Source organism: Archocentrus centrarchus, chromosome 16 (assembly GCF_007364275.1).
Source record: "Archocentrus centrarchus isolate MPI-CPG fArcCen1 chromosome 16, fArcCen1, whole genome shotgun sequence".
Taxonomy (NCBI): domain Eukaryota; kingdom Metazoa; phylum Chordata; class Actinopteri; order Cichliformes; family Cichlidae; genus Archocentrus; species Archocentrus centrarchus.
In genome coordinates, this window is record NC_044361.1 from 15,582,509 (window position 1) to 15,601,311 (window position 18,803).

An 18,803-nucleotide genomic window follows, 5' to 3' on the forward strand; every position below is an offset into this window, starting at 1 on the left:
CTGGAGGTCGTTTTGTAGCACTGGCAGTGCTCATCATGTTCCTCCTTCCACAAAGGAGCAGATACCAGTCCTGCTGATGGGCATGGAATCTCCTCCATGCTCTTGAGACTGTGCTGGGAGACACAGCAAACCTTCTGGCAATGTCACATATTGATGTGCCATCCTGGAGGAGTTGGACTACCTGTGCAACCTCTGTAGGGTCCAGGGATCACCTCATGCTACCAGCAGTGACACTGAGCCTAGCCAAATGCAAAAGTGGTGAAAAAACAGCCAGAAAAGACGAGGAGGTGAAAAATGTCAGTGGCCTCCACCTGTTAAACCATTCCTGTTTTGGGGTTGTCTCATTGTTGCCCCTCTAGAGCACTTGTTGTTAATTTCATTAATACCAAAGCAGCTGAAACTGATTAACAACCCCCTCTGTTACTTAACTGACCAGATCAATATTCCAGAGGTTTAACTGACTTGATGCTGTACTCTGAATTATTTTTATTGCACTGGCAGTATGTTTGGGATCATTTTTATACTGAAAAATGAAGCTGTTGTCAATTTGACACTTTGCAGATGGTATTGGATGGTTTATCAAAATCTGATGGCACTTTTCTGTGTTCATAATTCCATAAATTTTGATAAGATCCCCAATACCACTGGCTGAAATGCAACTCCATACCATGAGTCTCCACTGTGTTCTACTCACTGCTGGACGTCAGTTTGACCACCTCCATACACAGTGAGGATGATTTAAACCAAAAATTTCAAATTTGGATTCACCGTTCCATCAGACCTGTTGCCACTGATTTTGAGTCCAGTTCTTGTGTAATGTGGCATACCTCAGCCTTTTCTCCCTGTTTCCCTTCCTTAAGAATGGCTTCTTGACAGCCACCCTTCCACTGAGACCATTTCTGATGAGGCTTCAGTGAACAGTAGATTTAACCCACTCAAGGTCCAGATGTATCTCTTATTTTTTTTTTTTTTTTTTTAATTTATTTAAAAGGGACAGCGCACATTAATGGACACCAATGTGTAAATATGCCAGAATTAGCCAAAAACGCTAATTTTCATCTGTAGTCCCTGGCAGGTCAGACAAAAGACATCAAACAATTAACAATTAATATAAATATAGACAACAGAGCATTAACAAAAGCATTAAATTACCCACAAGAAACATCAATTAACAACAAATCAAAGACCCACAATACAAAAAAATTATGTCCTATGTCAGGTCTTTGCTGGATTTTGTTCCTGTTTCTCGATGACTTCTTCCACTTGTCCAGTTTCCTCAGATTTTTTTTTTTTGTAAGCCACACTGCACACCATGCTGAGATATGCCAAGTTTTCAGCTAGTACCTCTTTGGGAATAACCTTGCAAAAATACTATTTTATGTCTGTCAAATTGTTATCTTTGGTATTTTTCACAGATTCAACTAAAGAAATGTTGAAAATGTAACTATCTTCTATTCTACATTGTCTGTTATATGACACAACGCTGGTTCGTCCTTTGAGTTAGGTGTATTTTTTGTGCTTGAATGATGTATAGGTCAGCTTTAAGTGGCTTTAACAAAAAAGATACATTCCTGTAAAAAAAAGACTGGACTGAAAATGAATGAAAATGCTACCATTGTCCACTTTTGAAACTTTGAAAGATCTTCAGAAAGCCTGGAGAACTGTTGTCTGGCTCCTTTGAAGCAAAGTCTAAAGAAACGAGAAGCACTCAGAGAGCACAAACCTCCAAGGCAGCTCACTCTCTGGGCAGCATTCACTTTTAAGGTTTTAATAGTGTTGTATGTTGTATATTCATTTTCTTTTCTTTATTCTTTGTAAACGTACTTTAAGAATTTTGTAGTGCAGTAAAAATCAGATAAGGGCAGCATGAGGGAAGTTTACTTTGATTACACAGACATTATGTAGGAGTAGGTAAAGGATAATTGGAACTGATTTGTAAATAACTGGGCATGAATAACTTGAACTTATTATATAATATTATACAACAGCATATTTCTAACTAATAGGCAGCTCATTTGCTTTCTCTTAAAAACACTTTCTTTAAAGATAGAACACATTTGGCGGTCAGCTTTAAAGAAAGGCACATGTAAAATGTGAAAGTGAGGTCAGAGGTCAAATTTGTCATGATATTTGGATGTAAACTAACATGTAATATTTAGAATCCCCATATACCAGCATCATTTCCTAAATGTTGTCAATACAAACAAAGGCAGTAGAATTTTAAGCAGAGTTTTAAAGATAAAAGATACCTTATGAAAGACCTTGAAGAAGAGGTCAGAGGTCCAAAGTAAAGTGATGTTTAGAGTCCCCATATATCATTCCCTATATGCTTATTTGTTGTTAGTACAAACAATGGCAGTAAGAAACATCGTTTTAAATAGCATTATTATCACTTTGACCTTTGGATCAATCTATTGAGCTTGAAGGAGAGGTCAGAGGTCAAATGTGAGAGGATATTTTAAATATTTATATTGTACTTTCTTTAAGTTGACAATACACACCACACTTATAAGAATCATAGTTTCTGAGTTATAAGACCTTTTGCCAATAAGTCATTAAGTTGACCTTGAAGGCCTTCGTGGATGTGAGCCAAATTTTAATGGACTGTTAACATGACCCCACTCTACACCCCAGAAAAGTTTCATCAGAATTCGTTCAAAACTTTTCAAGATATCGTGTTTAGACAGAAAGATGGCACGCACGCGTGCAGACGCTACCAAAAACATAACGTCCTTGGTGGGGGTAATGAGGGGTGACTCAAGACTTTTGCACAGTCTTATAGAACATGTGCTTCTGCTCATTCACCTTCTACCACTGTCTCTCCACAGCAACAGGAGCAGGATCCCACCAATCTCTACATATCTAACCTGCCCGTGTCGATGGATGAGCAGGAGTTGGAGAACATGCTGAAGCCTTTTGGTCACGTCATTTCCACACGGATACTGAGGGATGCCAACGGCCTTAGCAGAGGAGTTGGCTTTGCCAGGTATGCAGTATACGTACACTTAAGATTCTTGAGAGGGACTGAGGTTACACACCCCACTACTAGCTCTGATTTTCTATTACTGGAGTGGCTTAAAGGTCATGGAAAAAAAAAATTCACACACGAATTTTCAACCATATGTTTATTCTCATTGCTATAATTACATATTGAACACATAATAAAACAGATTCATTAATATAATCACTATAATCCACATTCTTTAAGATAATTGCAGTGTGACCCTGAGCTGATTCACTGCCATTTTCAGCTGAAGTTCTTTTAGCTTCACAGATACAAATCCATTTCCTTGTACCCTTGGCCCATCCACAGTGTGTGTGTGTGTGTGTGTGTGTGTGTTTATTTGGGGGGTGGGTGCTTCTCAGTTACATCCTAGAGTGTGCCAGTGATTAGAATGAAGTCAGCTTCATTCAGGGTCACTGGCTATATGAAGAAAACCCATGACTCACACAGAGACATGCATGCTCACATCCCGAACACACACAGTGCCTTTCTCTTCTGTCACCGTTTTGCTCTTCCACACACATACACACAGACTGACACACTGGCTTTTGCTTGCCAAGCAGGCAATTAGTCATTGAGCTGTGATTGGGTGAGCAGAGCTGAATAGGGGCAGACAAAGAGGACATGACACACAACAGATCAGACTGAATGGAGCTTTTAAACTGGGACAAAGGAGAGGAAACCCCATAGAAAACAGACACAAACACACAGACATGCACAAGCCTACCTAAGGCATTTTTCTCAGGCATTCATAGACAACCAAGATGCATAAACCAGAAGGCATTTATTGCATTTGACAGCACTTATATCTGCACGGATTACTTCTCTAAAAAACCTCAGTACTTTTTGTGCATGTTGAACTGTAGCTTTCGTCCTTTGTAGCAATTGTCCTGAAGTTTCCCCTCTTTATTTGTCTTTATCCCAGGATGGAGTCAACAGAGAAGTGTGATGTGGTGATTCAAAATTTCAATGGGAAATTTTTGAAAACCCCTCCAGGCATGACTGGTAGGTGTCGCTCTCAGACTAAATCAGAACGAAAAATCCTGCCCGGAGACATTGAAGATTATCTTGCTTGTTCTCTCGTAGGATTTCAGTTCATGTTGTTGAGAAATCAACCTCCATGCCAGAAAGCTGATATTGTGTGGTGTCAAATCATCACTTTTTTTTTTTTGCAACCAAACTCAAAGGCACCTCATTTATCACACTGTTGCAATTTTTCTTGAATTAATTGTAAGTTTTAGCAGTTGCAGTCATGTTATAGATGTATCCAGATTTTGGGATTACAACATCTGTCTATGCAACTGATAAAGCATCTTCTCTAATCTCTTTCTCCTGTTCTCCCCCCCCCACTCATTGAACCTCCTTGAGCTTGTTTAGCAGGAAGATGTGAGTGATTAATTCTTTCTCTGAACAAGATGCAGATTGAGACACACACGCATGAGGCACATGTACAAACACAGACAGACATCTCCCAAGGCAAACAATCTGTCTCTGAATGTTCCCCAAATAAACAGCAAAAACGTGTTGCCTTTTTAACATTGAGCTGAAGAAATTTGAAAAGGATGAGGTGGGAGGGATGTCAATGGATAGGTGACATGAAGGAAGGGGAGATGGAAAATGATCAGGATTTGAGTGAGGATGTCACCGCGTTTGAAGGGAAACAAGCTCAGAGAGAGACACGCTCGAGATACAGGATGATAAGGTACCGTTAAAAGTGTACTGAACAGAACTCAAGGAAAGACGGGGGGGGGGGGGGGGGGGGGGGGGGGGGGGGTGTGCCCTTGCAGTATAGTATGCGCATGCACTGTATATTGTGAGATATACTTGTGTCATTTTGTAGCAGATTAAGGAGGCATTCATTTCTTCTGTCTGCAGTATCTGCCTCTCATTAACAGAAACATAAAATCATAGCTTATTATATAATAATAATTAATACAGTGATCACAAATCACAAGATTTCACAAGCTTGTTTCCATGGCAAATCTGAGAACACTTTTTACAGATTATGTACTGTCAGAGTAGCCAGCGTTACAGATTATTGCCTCAGTCAATCAGTCAAAGCTGTTAAGACGAATCCCACAATGGATTATCATATTAATAATTTATACATTTATTAACTTTTGCCCACAGTTAATGTGACAAATTACAATATTTTTAAAGGTACTTCAGTGTGTATTTATGCATATTTAATTAACTTAAAGCCACTTAGCTGTATTTTCATACTAATAATGGATAAAATGATCAAAAGGGGATGTTCATATTAATAACCAAACTAGTATAACACCAAACTCTGTAGTCCTCCTCAAGACTGTCATATTTTCAGGTATGTGTGCAGCTCACAACTTTACTTTAGCAGTTTAGTTCTTATCACACACTTACCCGACTTTTATTTTTTACATCTTTTTAATAAAGTGCCAAAACAGTGTAGGTTTTGGTCCATAATTTAGCAATAGGGTCGTGTGTGTGTTTTAGTCGATCGTAGTTTTATTTATTTTCCTTTTTTTTGGCGGTTTTCTTTTCCTTGTCTTCATGTCTAATTTTATTATTCATCTGTATTCTGGGTAGACTTTCATTTTAATGCTAATTGAGCCATAGACTGAAGATGAACCTTTTATATTTTGTTTCAAGAAGTAAATAAATACAATTAAATCATGTATAAAAAGCCTGCCTCCTTGAGTAAGCAGCCTGTTAAATATCAGCTCTAGGGTCTCAAAGCTTCCCTGAGGCAGAAAAACCATTCAAACAAAATATGGACAAATAAACAACGTGTATGAGTGGGTCGTTAAAATCACTGCTTCAGCCTGCAGAGGCACTGCTGTGCATACACTCACACACCTGCCGGTCTCATCCAGGCCAAAATTAAAACATCACCAAAGGGTATCAGATAGTATTTTAGTGTGATTTATGGCATGTGCAAGAAGGGAAGGAGAAGATGTCCTCTGTTTGCTCAGCACTCCCCTGTTGGTGAATATGTGATAATGTCTTGGTCCACTGCTAGATAGGTATGTAAGTGCACACATACTCGGTAAGAATGAAAAAATAAAATATAGTTTTCTAGGGGGAAAATCCAAACTAGACAATATCTTTTAGGTGAGGTATAAGTCATGGCAAACAAAACATGGTCACTAACAAAGCATTACTGGCACTTCTGGAAAAATAACTTAAGTTTATTTAGCTATTCAGATGTTGTAATAATGTTAGGTTCAATGTATGTCAAAATGATGAATCCTTCACTTAGAAATAAGTGTGATCAACAATAAAACTGTAAAATATATATATATTTGCAAGATGCATATACAGTAATCCCTCACTTATCGCGGGTGTTACGTTCCAGGACCACCCGCGATAAGTGAAAATCCGCGAAGTAGGGACGCTATATTTATTTTAATACATTATTTTAGTAGTTATACACTATTTTAAGTTTTTATAAACCCTCCCCACACACTTATACAAAAATATATACATTACTGTACAACAGGTACCACGCATGTGAAGAACAAGTACCGCAAAAACCCGCAAAACAGCGAGTCCGAAAATCGAATCGCGAAGTAGCGAGGGATTACTGTATACTTTTGAGCCTCTGAAAATGGGTGACTGTGCAAAAATAACTGTAATTCCTAAGCAGTAAAACCCCCTTTAAATAAAACTGCAGAGAACAAGGAGAGTGAATAGTGGAGTGGATGGTTATAAGCTTTTACAAGGTGATTGTAGACTTATAGTTTACAGTCACCTTCTAGTTTACAGTGAAAGTCTCGAATTCAAACACAGTTGCTCTCATGCTAACTCCACCAAGTCACTGACCTCTACATTGAAAGAGATGTAGTGCTTGTTGTTGCCAGGGTTATCTAGTTTCTGTTTACCCTTTTATACATTTCCTGTGTGTGTGTGTGTGTGTGTGTGTGTGTGTGGATTGCTTAAATTTCTCTGCACCTCCAAACCAATGAAATTGGGAGAACCTGTCGGCCTGTGTACTCATCCACAAAACACTCACACACATACTGTGCTTATTCGTCTAATGCTTGAAAAACAAATGTGTGTCTCCAGAGCCAGGTTGTAGATTTTTCAGTGGTTTTTCTGTCACTGACAGTCTGTGACACTTCCAAGGGTGTTGCTGTGACATTATGACAGGCCTTTGTACTTTGTTTTGTTGTTTTGTGTGCTTATTACTTAAATTTGTTAAAAATGTAAGTAAAAAAAACAGTTGTTAAAGCATCAGTGCTGGAACAGTGTAGTGTGCAACAATATGCATGCATGTCATTGAATGAGGAAGTTTGAGGATTTTTGGTTGTGTTTCTCTCATTAATACTATAGTACCTGATTCTTAGATTGTAATATTTCACTCTTTAGCTGCAGTGATGCTTATATTGATCACATGACCAGGAATTCCATCAGCCCTTGTTAACATGAAGGCTATAGGTTTCTGACTTGTCCTAGTTTGTTTGTTTGTTTGTTTGTTTGCATGCTTGCTTGTTTACAGAAGTCAGATCAGGTATAGACTTCATTCTCAATCTATTTACATTTTATTTAGAAATGTAAATCTGATTTTACAAATCAAAAAGATGTTCATTATTATTTTACTAGGGACCACACAGTGACGTAGCGCTTAGCACTGTCACCTCACAGAAAGAGGGTCCTGGGTTCAACTCTTGTGGTTAATCTGGGACCTCTGCTGCCTACTGTGGAGTAGGCATTAAGACCCCAGCATATATATATTTTTTTTATTTTTTTTTATAATATATATATATAATATATAGCTCCTCAGATTCTAATCATTCTAATCTGAAGTGTAAATCAAATACTGCCAGTTTGTGTGCTTTGCTGTATGTTGTCATTCAATAATTTTTATGCCCCCACACTGTGAGGTCAAAATGTCAAACTGTTTCTACCCATAAAGCCGCTCATGCTCCACAGTTTGTCCCTTTTTGTCAAAGCTTGAATGGATTAATCTTTAAAACTTGATGGTAAATTTAAAATCAGCGCATAATAAGGGAAACAAATGTAAAGATAAATTGAATGTTAACTTCAAAGACAAAACAAGTGATAGTTTCCTTTGGTTTCACTGAGTAGAGTGGGAACCAGCATCTCCATTAATTACTATGTATGGAGAGAAAATCTTAATGTATCATGTCCTCTGTTGTCAAGAATGACTGAGTTTTCATTATTATCATTAATGTGCATGTTAGAGGAAATTAGCTTTTTATGTGTGTTTGCTATTTATTTTTGTCTCCTCCTCGATACACTCTAATCTCTCTCACTGTCTGTACTGGTCCCATCACATTTTTTTCTTCACCCACTTGGCACTTTCCCTTTTATCATCCCTTTTTTTCCTGCTTTAAACTCTCCTTATCTCATCCCTCTCTCTCTCTTTCTCTCACACTGTTTGGGATAGAATCAGAAGAATCAGAATCTTTATTGTCATTGTACACAGAAGTTGCACAACGAAATTTAAAATGCATTCCTTTCTAGGTGCCTCAGACAATAAATAATAAAATAATAAAAATATGAGTGATAAAAATGATTACTAAAATACAGTGCACAATAGTAAATTAAGACGAATCTAGCCCCAATACACACACCAACGCACGCACACAGTCAGCACTACCACCCCACATCACTGTCCAAACCGCACAGAGTTCAGTTCAATGATAGCCCTGGCATAAAAGCTGTTCCTCAGTCTGTTTGTTCTGGCCTTCATTGTCCTGAAACGTCTGCCTGATGGCAGTAGCTGAAACAAGGAGTGTCCAGGGTGTGAGGGGTCCTGGAGGATGTTCTGTGCCCTCCTCTGGCAGCGGGCATTGAACAGTTCCTGGAGGGAGGGCAGGGGACAGCCTATGATCTTTTGAGCCGTGTTGATGATTCGCTGGAGTGTTTTCCTGTCTGCTGCTGTGCAGCTGTTGAACCACACGCACAGACAGTAGGTCAGGATGCTCTCTACACAGCAACGGTAGAAGGACACCAGCAGATTCTGGGTCAGATAGTTGCTCCTAAGAACCCTCAGGAAATGCAGTCTCTGTTGGGCCTTCCTGACAATGCTGGTCGTATTGATACTCCAGGTCAAATCATCCTGCAGATGTACTCCCAGGAACCTAAAATCTGAAACCAGCTCCACTTCATCCCCCTCGATGAACAGAGGTTGAATGACATGTGTTGTCCTCCTAAAGTCTACTACCATCTCCTTTGTCTTAGTGGTGTTCAGGATCAAGTTATTCTCACTGCACCACCTTGACAGCCGCTGCACCTCGTCCCGGTATGCTGACTCATCCCCGCCTGATATGAGCCCCACCACAGTGGTGTCATCCGCAAACTTAATGATGCAGTTACTGGCATGTATGGAGGTGCAGTCATGTGTGTAGAGGGTGAAGAGTAGGGGACTCAGCACACAGCCCTGTGGAGAGCCGGTGCTGAGGCTGATGGCTGAAGAGAGGTGGGGACCTACTCTTACCCTCTGGGAACGGTCTGTCAGGAAGTCCTTGATCCAAAGACAGGTGGAGCGTGGTATCCCCAGATCTGACAGTTTAGTCACCAGTCTGCCAGGAAGGATGGTGTTAAACGCCGAGCTGAAGTCCACAAAGAGCAGCCAAGCGTAGTTCCCCCCCTGCTCCAGGTGAGAGAAGGCAGAGTGGAGGGCCGTGGCAATGGCGTCCTCTGTGGACCGGTTGGCTCTGTAGGCAAACTGGTGGGGGTCTAGTCTGGGGGAGAGACTGGAGATGACGTGAGCCCGGACAAGCTTTTCAAAGCACTTCATAACAATTGGTGTGAGTGCTACTGGCCTGTAGTCATTCAAACCTCTGATAGTGTTCTTCTTGGGGATGGGGACGATAATGGAGGACTTCAGGCAGGAAGGGACAGCAGCCTGGCTCAGGGACTGGTTAAAAATGCTGGTAAAAATACCAGCCAGCTGAGCCGCACAGACCTTCAGTATCCGTCCAGAGACACCATCGGGCCCCACAGCTTTCCTGGGGTTCACAGTTTCCAGCATACGCCTCACCTCTTGCTCTTGCAGCCTGAGGATGCTGCTGCTGCCTGCTGAGGGATGTTGGATGGCTGTCTCTGATTGCTGTACCTCAAAGCGTGCAAAGAAGCTGTTCAGCTCCTCTGCCAGATTGATGTTACGCTGATCAACTAACAGGCTGGGTTTGTAGTTCAAAATATGCCGAACCCCTTGCCACACCTGCCTGAAGTCGTGGCTCTGGAAACAGTCCTCAATCCTCCTCTTATACACAGCCTTGGCCTCCCTGATGCCCCTCTTCAGGTTGGCTCTGGCAGTGCTGTAAAGCGCCCCATCACCAGCTCTGAAGGCGATGTTCCTTTCTCTGAGTAAGCTCTGCACCTTATAGCATATACTGTTGTAGTTTTAACAGCTCTATTTGTCCTGCCCTCCTTTAAATGGTAAGACAAATGGGACAAGAATGAACCAAGTCCAAATCTCAGAGCTGGCATGTTATCATTTTGTATTTTCTATAATAATCAGAGAACTTTAAAAATGTATGGAGCCTTAAATGTCTAGTAAGATCATAAGGCATTAAGTCCCTATTCACTGATGAAGCGGCTCAGTGCTTTCATAAATGGGAACTGCATTTTATTTGATGTTCTGGATAATGGAGGAAAAAAAACTGAACGAAGCTTTACTGAGGAAAAAGATTGTGTGATTATGTGGCAGTTCTGCACTGTCAGACTTGGTGTTAACTTGCATGTGTTTTCTTAAGGCACTCAAACACATGTCGGTGTTTAAAAAGTGCTGCTTCTGAAACAGAGACCAAATAACAATGATGCTGTCAAGTTCTGAAAGTTCTGTACAGAGCCAAAATGTTTGCTTCCTTCTTCGCATAATTAAATAAAAAAATTAAACGTCAGCCTGAACATGTTTTATTCTTACTTGACTAAAAGGCTGTTTTCATTTGTGTTTTAGATTTATAATGATAAAATGTGAATTTAGTCAACTTAGTTTCTCCGCTTCTACTCACTGGGAATGTTTTGGAGAGTGGATGTAATTGTCTATTCAAATGTCACCAGAATAGCCAAATAAGAGACATCTCAAATCCTCTCAGCTTTCATTTAAACTTAATGGGCAAAAATATGATGTAAATGTTGAAGAGGGCTCTGTCTCAGCTTGCAGTTCTTACTGTTTTTGGAGAGGCTATCTATTAAAATGCTAAGATCAATATGAATATTCTGAGTATGCTTTCTGATATTGTTGATTGATATTGATGGTTCCTGTTTTTATTCTGAAAGATCACCCCCTTATTTTTCTGTGTGTGTGTGCGCGCGCACGCGTGCGTGTGCACGTGTTTGTGTGTGTGTGTGTGTGTGTGCACCTGCCCCCTGTGTTTCTTGTCTGCACCTCTGTCTTTTGTGCATTTTCTTTCTTTTTCTTCTCATTTTGAATCCATTTGGCTGTTTGTTGAGCCCTCCATCATTTTGTTTATCTGACCTATCTGTCTCTGTTTTTGCAATTTGGTAACAATGTGACAAATATATAGTTCTTAATTTTGATTCCAGATCTTCATTGGATTGAACAATTTTTCCACCCAGAGTACCCAGAGTACATATTATTCTCCTCCAGAGCTTTGAGCTCTTTGATCCTGGGTGTCTTGAACAGTGGAGAGGGGGAAAAAAGAACCATACAGCCTCTCGTGGATTCTTCATTTAGCCACATTTGGGGATTGGATCCCATTTTCCAACTGAATGACTTCCCGTGTGTGCTAATGGATTGGATTTTATTTTAAATGAAATTTTTCCCATTTAAAGAATTGGTTCCCACTTAGCTTGTAAAGACAATAAGGGGACTATTATATAAGTCTTTCTACTTACCTACAGATTGGTGCCTTGCTTAGAAGCATCAAAGCTTAGATCAATATTATTTCCTCTGTGCTTAAGAAGTAATATCAAGAATAACCTTTCATCCTCCCTCATATTTTTATTTGCCTCATGTTTCTTGCCAGGTGTTCCTCTAGCCAGAGCTGAAATAAATGTTTGTTTGCCCTGCTGGAGTTTCAACAGTTTCTTTGGTGCACTACTGCAGTTTGCAATATCCCACAGCTTCAGTGACTGGTAACAGTATGTGATGCACTGTTCACAGTACAAGCCACCCACCCTCTTACCTATGAACATGTCCTGTCAGTTAAACATAAAATGCCACAGATTGAAACCTCCATTTTAAATCAATAAGGGACTTTTTTTTAACCCCACTGCATTCACCCAAATACAGACACAGTCATACATTCACATACAGTGCTGTGAAAAAGTTTTTGCCTCCTTCCTGTTTATTTTTTTTTTTTTTTTTGTATATCTCTCACACTTAAATGTTTCAAATAATCAAACAGATTTTAATATTAGACTAAGATAACCTGAGTTTTTAAATGACAATTTTATTTATTAAGGGGAAAAACTGTCCAAACCTACCAGGCCCTTTGTGAAAAAGTAATTGCCTACAATTTCTCTGGCCACACCCAGGCCTGATTACTGCCAGACCTGCTGAATCAAGAAATCACTTAAAAAGCTGTCTGACAAAGTGAGGTAGGCTAAAAGCCATACATCATGCCATGAACTGAACTAAAACAGAGGAGAAACAAAGTCACTGACATCTGTCATTCTGGAAAGGGTCACACAGCCATTTCCAAGGCTTTGGGACTCCAGCGAGCCATAATGAGAGCCAATATCCACAACTGGCAAAAAAAAAACCCTGCAACAGTAACAAAACTTCCCAGGAGTGGCCAGTGTAACAAAATTAATCCAAAAGAGCATCGACGACTCATCCAGGAGTTCACAAAGGAACCCAGAACAACAAGAACTGCAGGCCTCATTCACCTCAGTTAAGGTTCATGATTCAACAATAAGAAAGAGACTGGCCAAAAATGGCATCCATGGGAGAGTACCAAGGAGAAAACCACTGCTGACCAAAAAGAATACAAAGGCTTGTCTCACATTTGCCAAGAAACATCTTGATGAGTCCCAAGACTTTTGGAAAAATATTGTTTTTTTTGGTGAAAATAAAAAGTTGAATTTTTTTGGAACATTTGAGTCCTGTTACATCTTTCTTCAGGACTTGGACGACTTGCTGTAATTGATGGAACCATGAATTCTGCTCTCTACCAGAAAATCCTGAAGGAGAATGTCCAGCTATCAGTTCATGCCCTGAAGCTCAAGAGCACTTGGGTTATGCTGCAGGACAATGATCCAAAACACACCAGCAAGTCCACCTGTGAATGTCTTTTATTTTTTTATTTAATAAAAGGGTTTTGGAGTGGCCTAGTCAAAGTCCAGACTTAAATCAGATTGAGATGCTTTGGTGCCCTCCAGTGTGGCTGAATTAAAACAATTCTGCAAAGGCCAAAGTCATCCACATTGATGTGAAAGACAGTCATCACAAACGCTTGATTCCAGTTCTTGCTGCCAAGGGTGGCACAACCAGTTATTAGGTTTAGAGGGAAGATACTTTTTCTCACAGAGCCAGCTAGGTTTGGACAGCGTTTTTCCCCTTAATTAATGGAATAATAATTTAAAAACTGCATGGATAATTTGGGTTGTCTGATATTAAAATTTGTTTGATCTGAAACATTTAAGTGTGACAAATATGCAGTAATGAGAGATCTGGAAGGGGGTGAAAACAGCACTGTACATTTCTGAAATTTTGCTGACAGTGTTTTCTTTTGTCATGTCTTTTTTTGTATTGGGTGAATAACATGATACTATTATTTTATCAGAATTACACAAGTAAAAACTGCAGTCAAACAGTTGCACAGTGACATTCTGATGTATTAAACAACTGCTGCAAGTCTTGGCTAATGAGTACACATAAATCTCCAGTGTGTGTGTGTGTGAACATGCACTTGTATCTTCTGACCACTGTAATGTTTCTCTTTCCCCTGTAATTACTTTCCCTTATCCTGTAGCTCTTGACAGGTACTTGCTTAGTAACACTGACTTCTGGTAAAACAAACATGCGGTGACACAACAACACATAACTCATAGTAGCTCAGTGTGGGGGTGGTTGGGTCCTTTTATTCTTGGTTGTTGAGTATTTCAGTTTGTTCAGGGGGATGAAGCTGAGAATTTCCTCAGAATGACAACAAAGCAAAAACAAGAGACAGATGCGAAACATCGAAAGTTGACATATCAAATAATTTGTTAAATTTGTTCAAGATGACACAAAACATTTGTCTTTCAGTTTGAAAGATTTTGCACAGCTGCAGCAAACAACTGGCTCAAAATCTTGCAGCAAATCCAGCGGTATCACTGCTCCGGCAGTCAGACCTTTTAGTAAAAGGTACTGACTAAGGTCTTCTCTGCAAAATAAAAGATTAGGTCTAATATAATGATGTAGTTACAAAGTGAAAGAAACTCAGCTAAGATGAATGACCCTATTTGCTGCTAATAATTGGAAATACTTTTATTTAAAAAAAAAAATTAAAAAAACAGGGAATGTGTAGCTTTTTCATATTACCTCAGTGTACCTTCAGTAAATGTCACACTGTGTGAATGCTTTAGTTTCACAAAATAATCCTTAAGAAAATATGATGGACAGCTCTGATAGGGTGATTCAGAGAGAAAGAATGACTTCTGTCAGTGTGGCTCCAGCATGGAGGAAACTGAGAGGAAAATAGAGTACACCTGAGCCATGTGCTAAGAATATTTTAATACAATGTTTTTTAATATCGCTGAAGTAGGCAGGGGCATACCCTAACTAAAACATACTGATCAGCACTAAGCAGCAAGAGAGTGACACTATAGACAGAGAAGCCAGGAAACGAGATGTGGTTAAGGGGCAGAGAAGCAGACATTGACTGACTTTTTCTTTTTAAGTTACAGGAAACAGTGTCCTGTGCTGTGTGTGTGTGTGTGTGTGTGTGTGTGTGTGTGTGTGTGTGTGTGTGTGTGTGTGTGTGTGTGTGTGTGTGTGTGTGTGCGTATGTTTATAATACCTTGTGGGGACAATTTTCCTGACATATACTACGTTGTGGGGACCAATTGCTCCTTGTGGGGACTGGAACCTTGTCCCCACAAGGAGAAACCCTGTTTTTGGGTCAGGGGTCAGAGTTAGGGCTAAGGTATGAATTGAGTTTAGGTTAGGGTTAGGTATGTGATGGTTAGGGTTAGGAAAAGGGTAAAGGTAAGGTTTAGGCTGTAGAAATGAATGGAAGTCAATGGAAATTACCCACAAAGATAGAAAAACGCACTTGTGTGTGTGTGTGTGTGTGTGTCTTTTTTCATAGATTCTATGGGCTTCCTCAAATATTTTTTCATAATAATTATACCTGAGATTACACTGTATGGGCAAAAGTATTGGGCTCTACCGCTTCATCTCTGAATTCAGGTGTTTTCAGTCCACAGCTGTATAAAATCAAACACAATGCAGTCTGCCTTTACAAGGCTATATATTCATATGGTAAGTTGTATATATTTTTTATGTCATCTTATGGGTTAAACACACTATATGGATAAAAGTATTGGGCCACATATACTGCTCAGAAAAATTAAAGGAACACTTTGAAAGCAGGTCAGATCTCAATCCACCATTAGCACCCTGTTCTGTTCACAGATGAGAGCAGGTTTGCCCTGAGGACGTGACAGATGTGAAAGGGTCTGGAGAAGCCTTGGAGAACTTTATGCTGCCTGTATGATTCAGCATGACTGCCATTAGGTATCTGGATGAAATCCTTGGACCCATTGTCAGACCCTACACTGGTGCAGTGGGTCCTGGGTTCCTTCTGGTGCACGACCATACCCGGCCTCATGTGGCAAGAGTATGCAGGCAGTACCTGGAGGATGAAGGAATTGATACTATTGACTGGTCTCCACGCTCACTTGATCTAAATCCAATAGAACACCTCTGGGACATTATGTTTCGTCCATCCGACGGAGACAGGTTTACTGTCCAGCACCTCAGTGATGCCCTGGTGCAGATTTGTGAGATCACCCAGGACACCATCCATCGCCTCATTAGGCGCATGCCCCGATGTTGTCAGGCATGTATACAAGCATGTGGGGGCCATACAGACTACTGAGTACAATTTTGAGTTACTATAATAAAATTTCAGCAAAATGGACTAACCTGCTGCATCATTTTGTCTCTTTGATTTTTGGGGTGTCTTCCGGCCCTCTGTAGGTTGATCACTTTCATTTCCATCAAACAATGCGGCAGCTTTTAATTCCTAACACATTATACAGTCCATATCAGTATAGATATCCTGCATGACTTTTCCCCACTGAGATCTGATGTCTTTTCAAAGTGTTCCTTTAATTTTGAGCAGTATCTATGTAGCCCATATAGTGTAGTTTCACCCATAAGATTACACTAAAATATATATATAGCTTACCTTATGAATATTTAGGTTTCAAGTTGGGTTTTTTTTTTTTTTTATAGATGACCTATACCTCACTTCTCGGCCCATGGCAGCTGTGATAGGCTCCAGCCCCCCTGTAACCCTGAATTGGATAAGTATGAGAAAATGAATGAATTAGCTTTATTAGTAGTAATAGTAGTAGAAAGGAGGATTTTGCCCATACAGCTATTTTAATGATAGCTCTACCAATCTACCAACTGCAAGTAATTTTTCTTGGTTGTTTCTTAAATTGCTGGGGCTAACAACTGCTCCTACTCAGACTCTAATTAAAAGACATTCATGCCTCCCCCAAGCCATTGTCAAATCCCTGAAACCTAAGAATTGTTGAAATTTCTCATAAGTATGAGATTTCCGCGCCAATTCTTACAAGGAGAAGAGCCTGAAGAAAGAATAATATTGTTGTGCTTCAGGGGCTTCAAGTTATTCTGGAAGCAATTATCAAACTTTTTTTTTTTTTTTTTTAATTTGATTTGAATTGTATTTTATTGCATCATCTCCATGTCCTGTTTTTAAAATAATTGAAACTAAATATCCAAATATTTGTTGATGACGGTGTTAATTTGACCTGCTCAAAAGGATCTGACACAGCTGTACCCAAATTCATCATGAATTCATCGCATTGCACCTTATAGAGTGAAGTGTGTGAATAGCAGCGGTCAAACTAGAAATTAAAAATGTCCTCCTTTCTTTTAAAGCACTCTTGTGAAATACAACAGATTGTAGAAATGTAGCAGCAAGAGCAAGCTGAATAATTAATGTGGTGCAGCAGTTTTATCTGCTTTTCCTACAGGTAATCTTGCCTCTTGATGTGTTGCACTTGTTGACCCCTGACTGAGTGGCGGCTAGATTCACCACCTAGGAATAAATAACATTCATTATTGTCATTATCATCATCGACATTTATGACTTGTCACGTTATGGCTGCGAATGAATATAAAATGAATTGCAAAGTGTATTATGTATATTTTTTCTGCCCAGAGAAATGCATAATATCATAATTCTGCTCACTCAGGCATGTTCTGAAACTAGTACATTAGGAACATTGCACTTGTCCTGTTTTTGTTTTTTTGCTGCAGTACCATGTTAACAGTGATTTACATTTCTTTGGCTGTTATATTGTTGTTGCATACTCAAGTATTGGTAGGGGCAGTAAGTCAGTCATCTTGCTGCATTTTCTGTGCTTCACCCTATATTTCTTACCACAGTTGCATACAGATTAGAAATTATTTAATGATTTTTTTTTTCAGATACCTATTTAATGTTTTGAAGATTGGATAATGATGATAATTAATGGCCAATGACAATCCTTGAACCTCAGTGCCCCATTGAAATCCTGGCTTACAAGATCAATTTTACAAAATTGCCACATTTTTTTGGGCAGTATGGTGACGTGGTGGTTAGCACTACTGCCTCACAGCTAAAATGATGTCTAGAAGGTCTGGGTTCGATTCCACCTTGGCCTGGGCCTTTCTGTGTGGAGTTTGCATGTTCCCCGTGTCGGCACGGGTTTACTCCGGGTGCTCTGTTTTCCTCCCACAGTCCAAAGACATGCACTTACTGGGGTTAGGTTAATTGGTGACTCTAAATTGCCCATAGGTGTGAATGGTTGTCTGTCTCTCTGTGTTAGCCCTGCGACAGGCTGGCAACCTGTACAGAGTGTACCCTGCCTCTTGCCCTATGTCAGCTGGGATGGGCTCCAGCCCCCCCGCAACCCTGAATAGGATGAGAGGATGGATGGCCTTATTTTATCAGAATGACAAATTTCTCTTCCTTTGAATGAGAGAATAATAGTGACACCAAGAAAGTACTTTTCTCTCAAGACTTTTACTCTAAAAATAAATAAAACAAAGTCAGTATATCTGTGGACACTGTTTCCAACACATTTGAACAGGCAAAAATGTCTTTCTTCTCTAAACCTCTAAATCAATATTCTCTTCTGGAAATAGTAAGTCTGCCCTTGTCCTCATAAGCCAGTATTGCTACCTTTAGCTGAAATAATTGTCCACAAGAGTCTGACACCAGCCATGTGAAATATCTTTAGTTGTAAAATATTTGAGGATTTTCTTGCATGTACAGCTTATTTCAAATCTTTATATAACATTTCTAAGTCCATGCTTAGATTAGGCCTTTTCACAACCCTCCATTTCATCTTTTTGAGCTTTTCTTAGGATTATTATCCTATTGAAAGGTCAACTTTTGGTTCAACCATAATTGTCAGACAGAAGGATTTAACATCATATTCAAGTACTCTTTGATATGCTTGTTCAAAATTGAATCAATGACAACAAGTTGCCTGGTCCCCGAGTCAGCTAAGCAACCCCAAACTGTAGCATTTCTAAAGACATGCTTCACAGCATGCTTGCCATTCTTCTCCTAAGTTTTGGGCTTTGTCAAACTTGTTGACAACTCTATTTAATTCATCTGATCAGATCATTCCGATTATTCCAAAAAGCAAA

General features: G+C 39.7%; 1 protein-coding gene across 2 annotated transcripts in view; it reads left to right on the top strand.

Annotated features, from left to right (window-relative positions):
* LOC115794747 (RNA-binding motif, single-stranded-interacting protein 3) overlaps nucleotides 1-18,803 on the top strand; it is a 142,196-nt gene that overhangs the window by 95,467 nt on the left and 27,926 nt on the right. For both annotated transcript variants that reach the window (XM_030750389.1, XM_030750388.1), the window contains exons 5-6: nucleotides 2,829-2,986; nucleotides 3,930-4,009. In XM_030750389.1, the coding sequence (XP_030606249.1) occupies nucleotides 2,829-2,986; nucleotides 3,930-4,009 (238 nt within the window). The remainder of the gene's footprint in view (nucleotides 1-2,828; nucleotides 2,987-3,929; nucleotides 4,010-18,803) is intronic.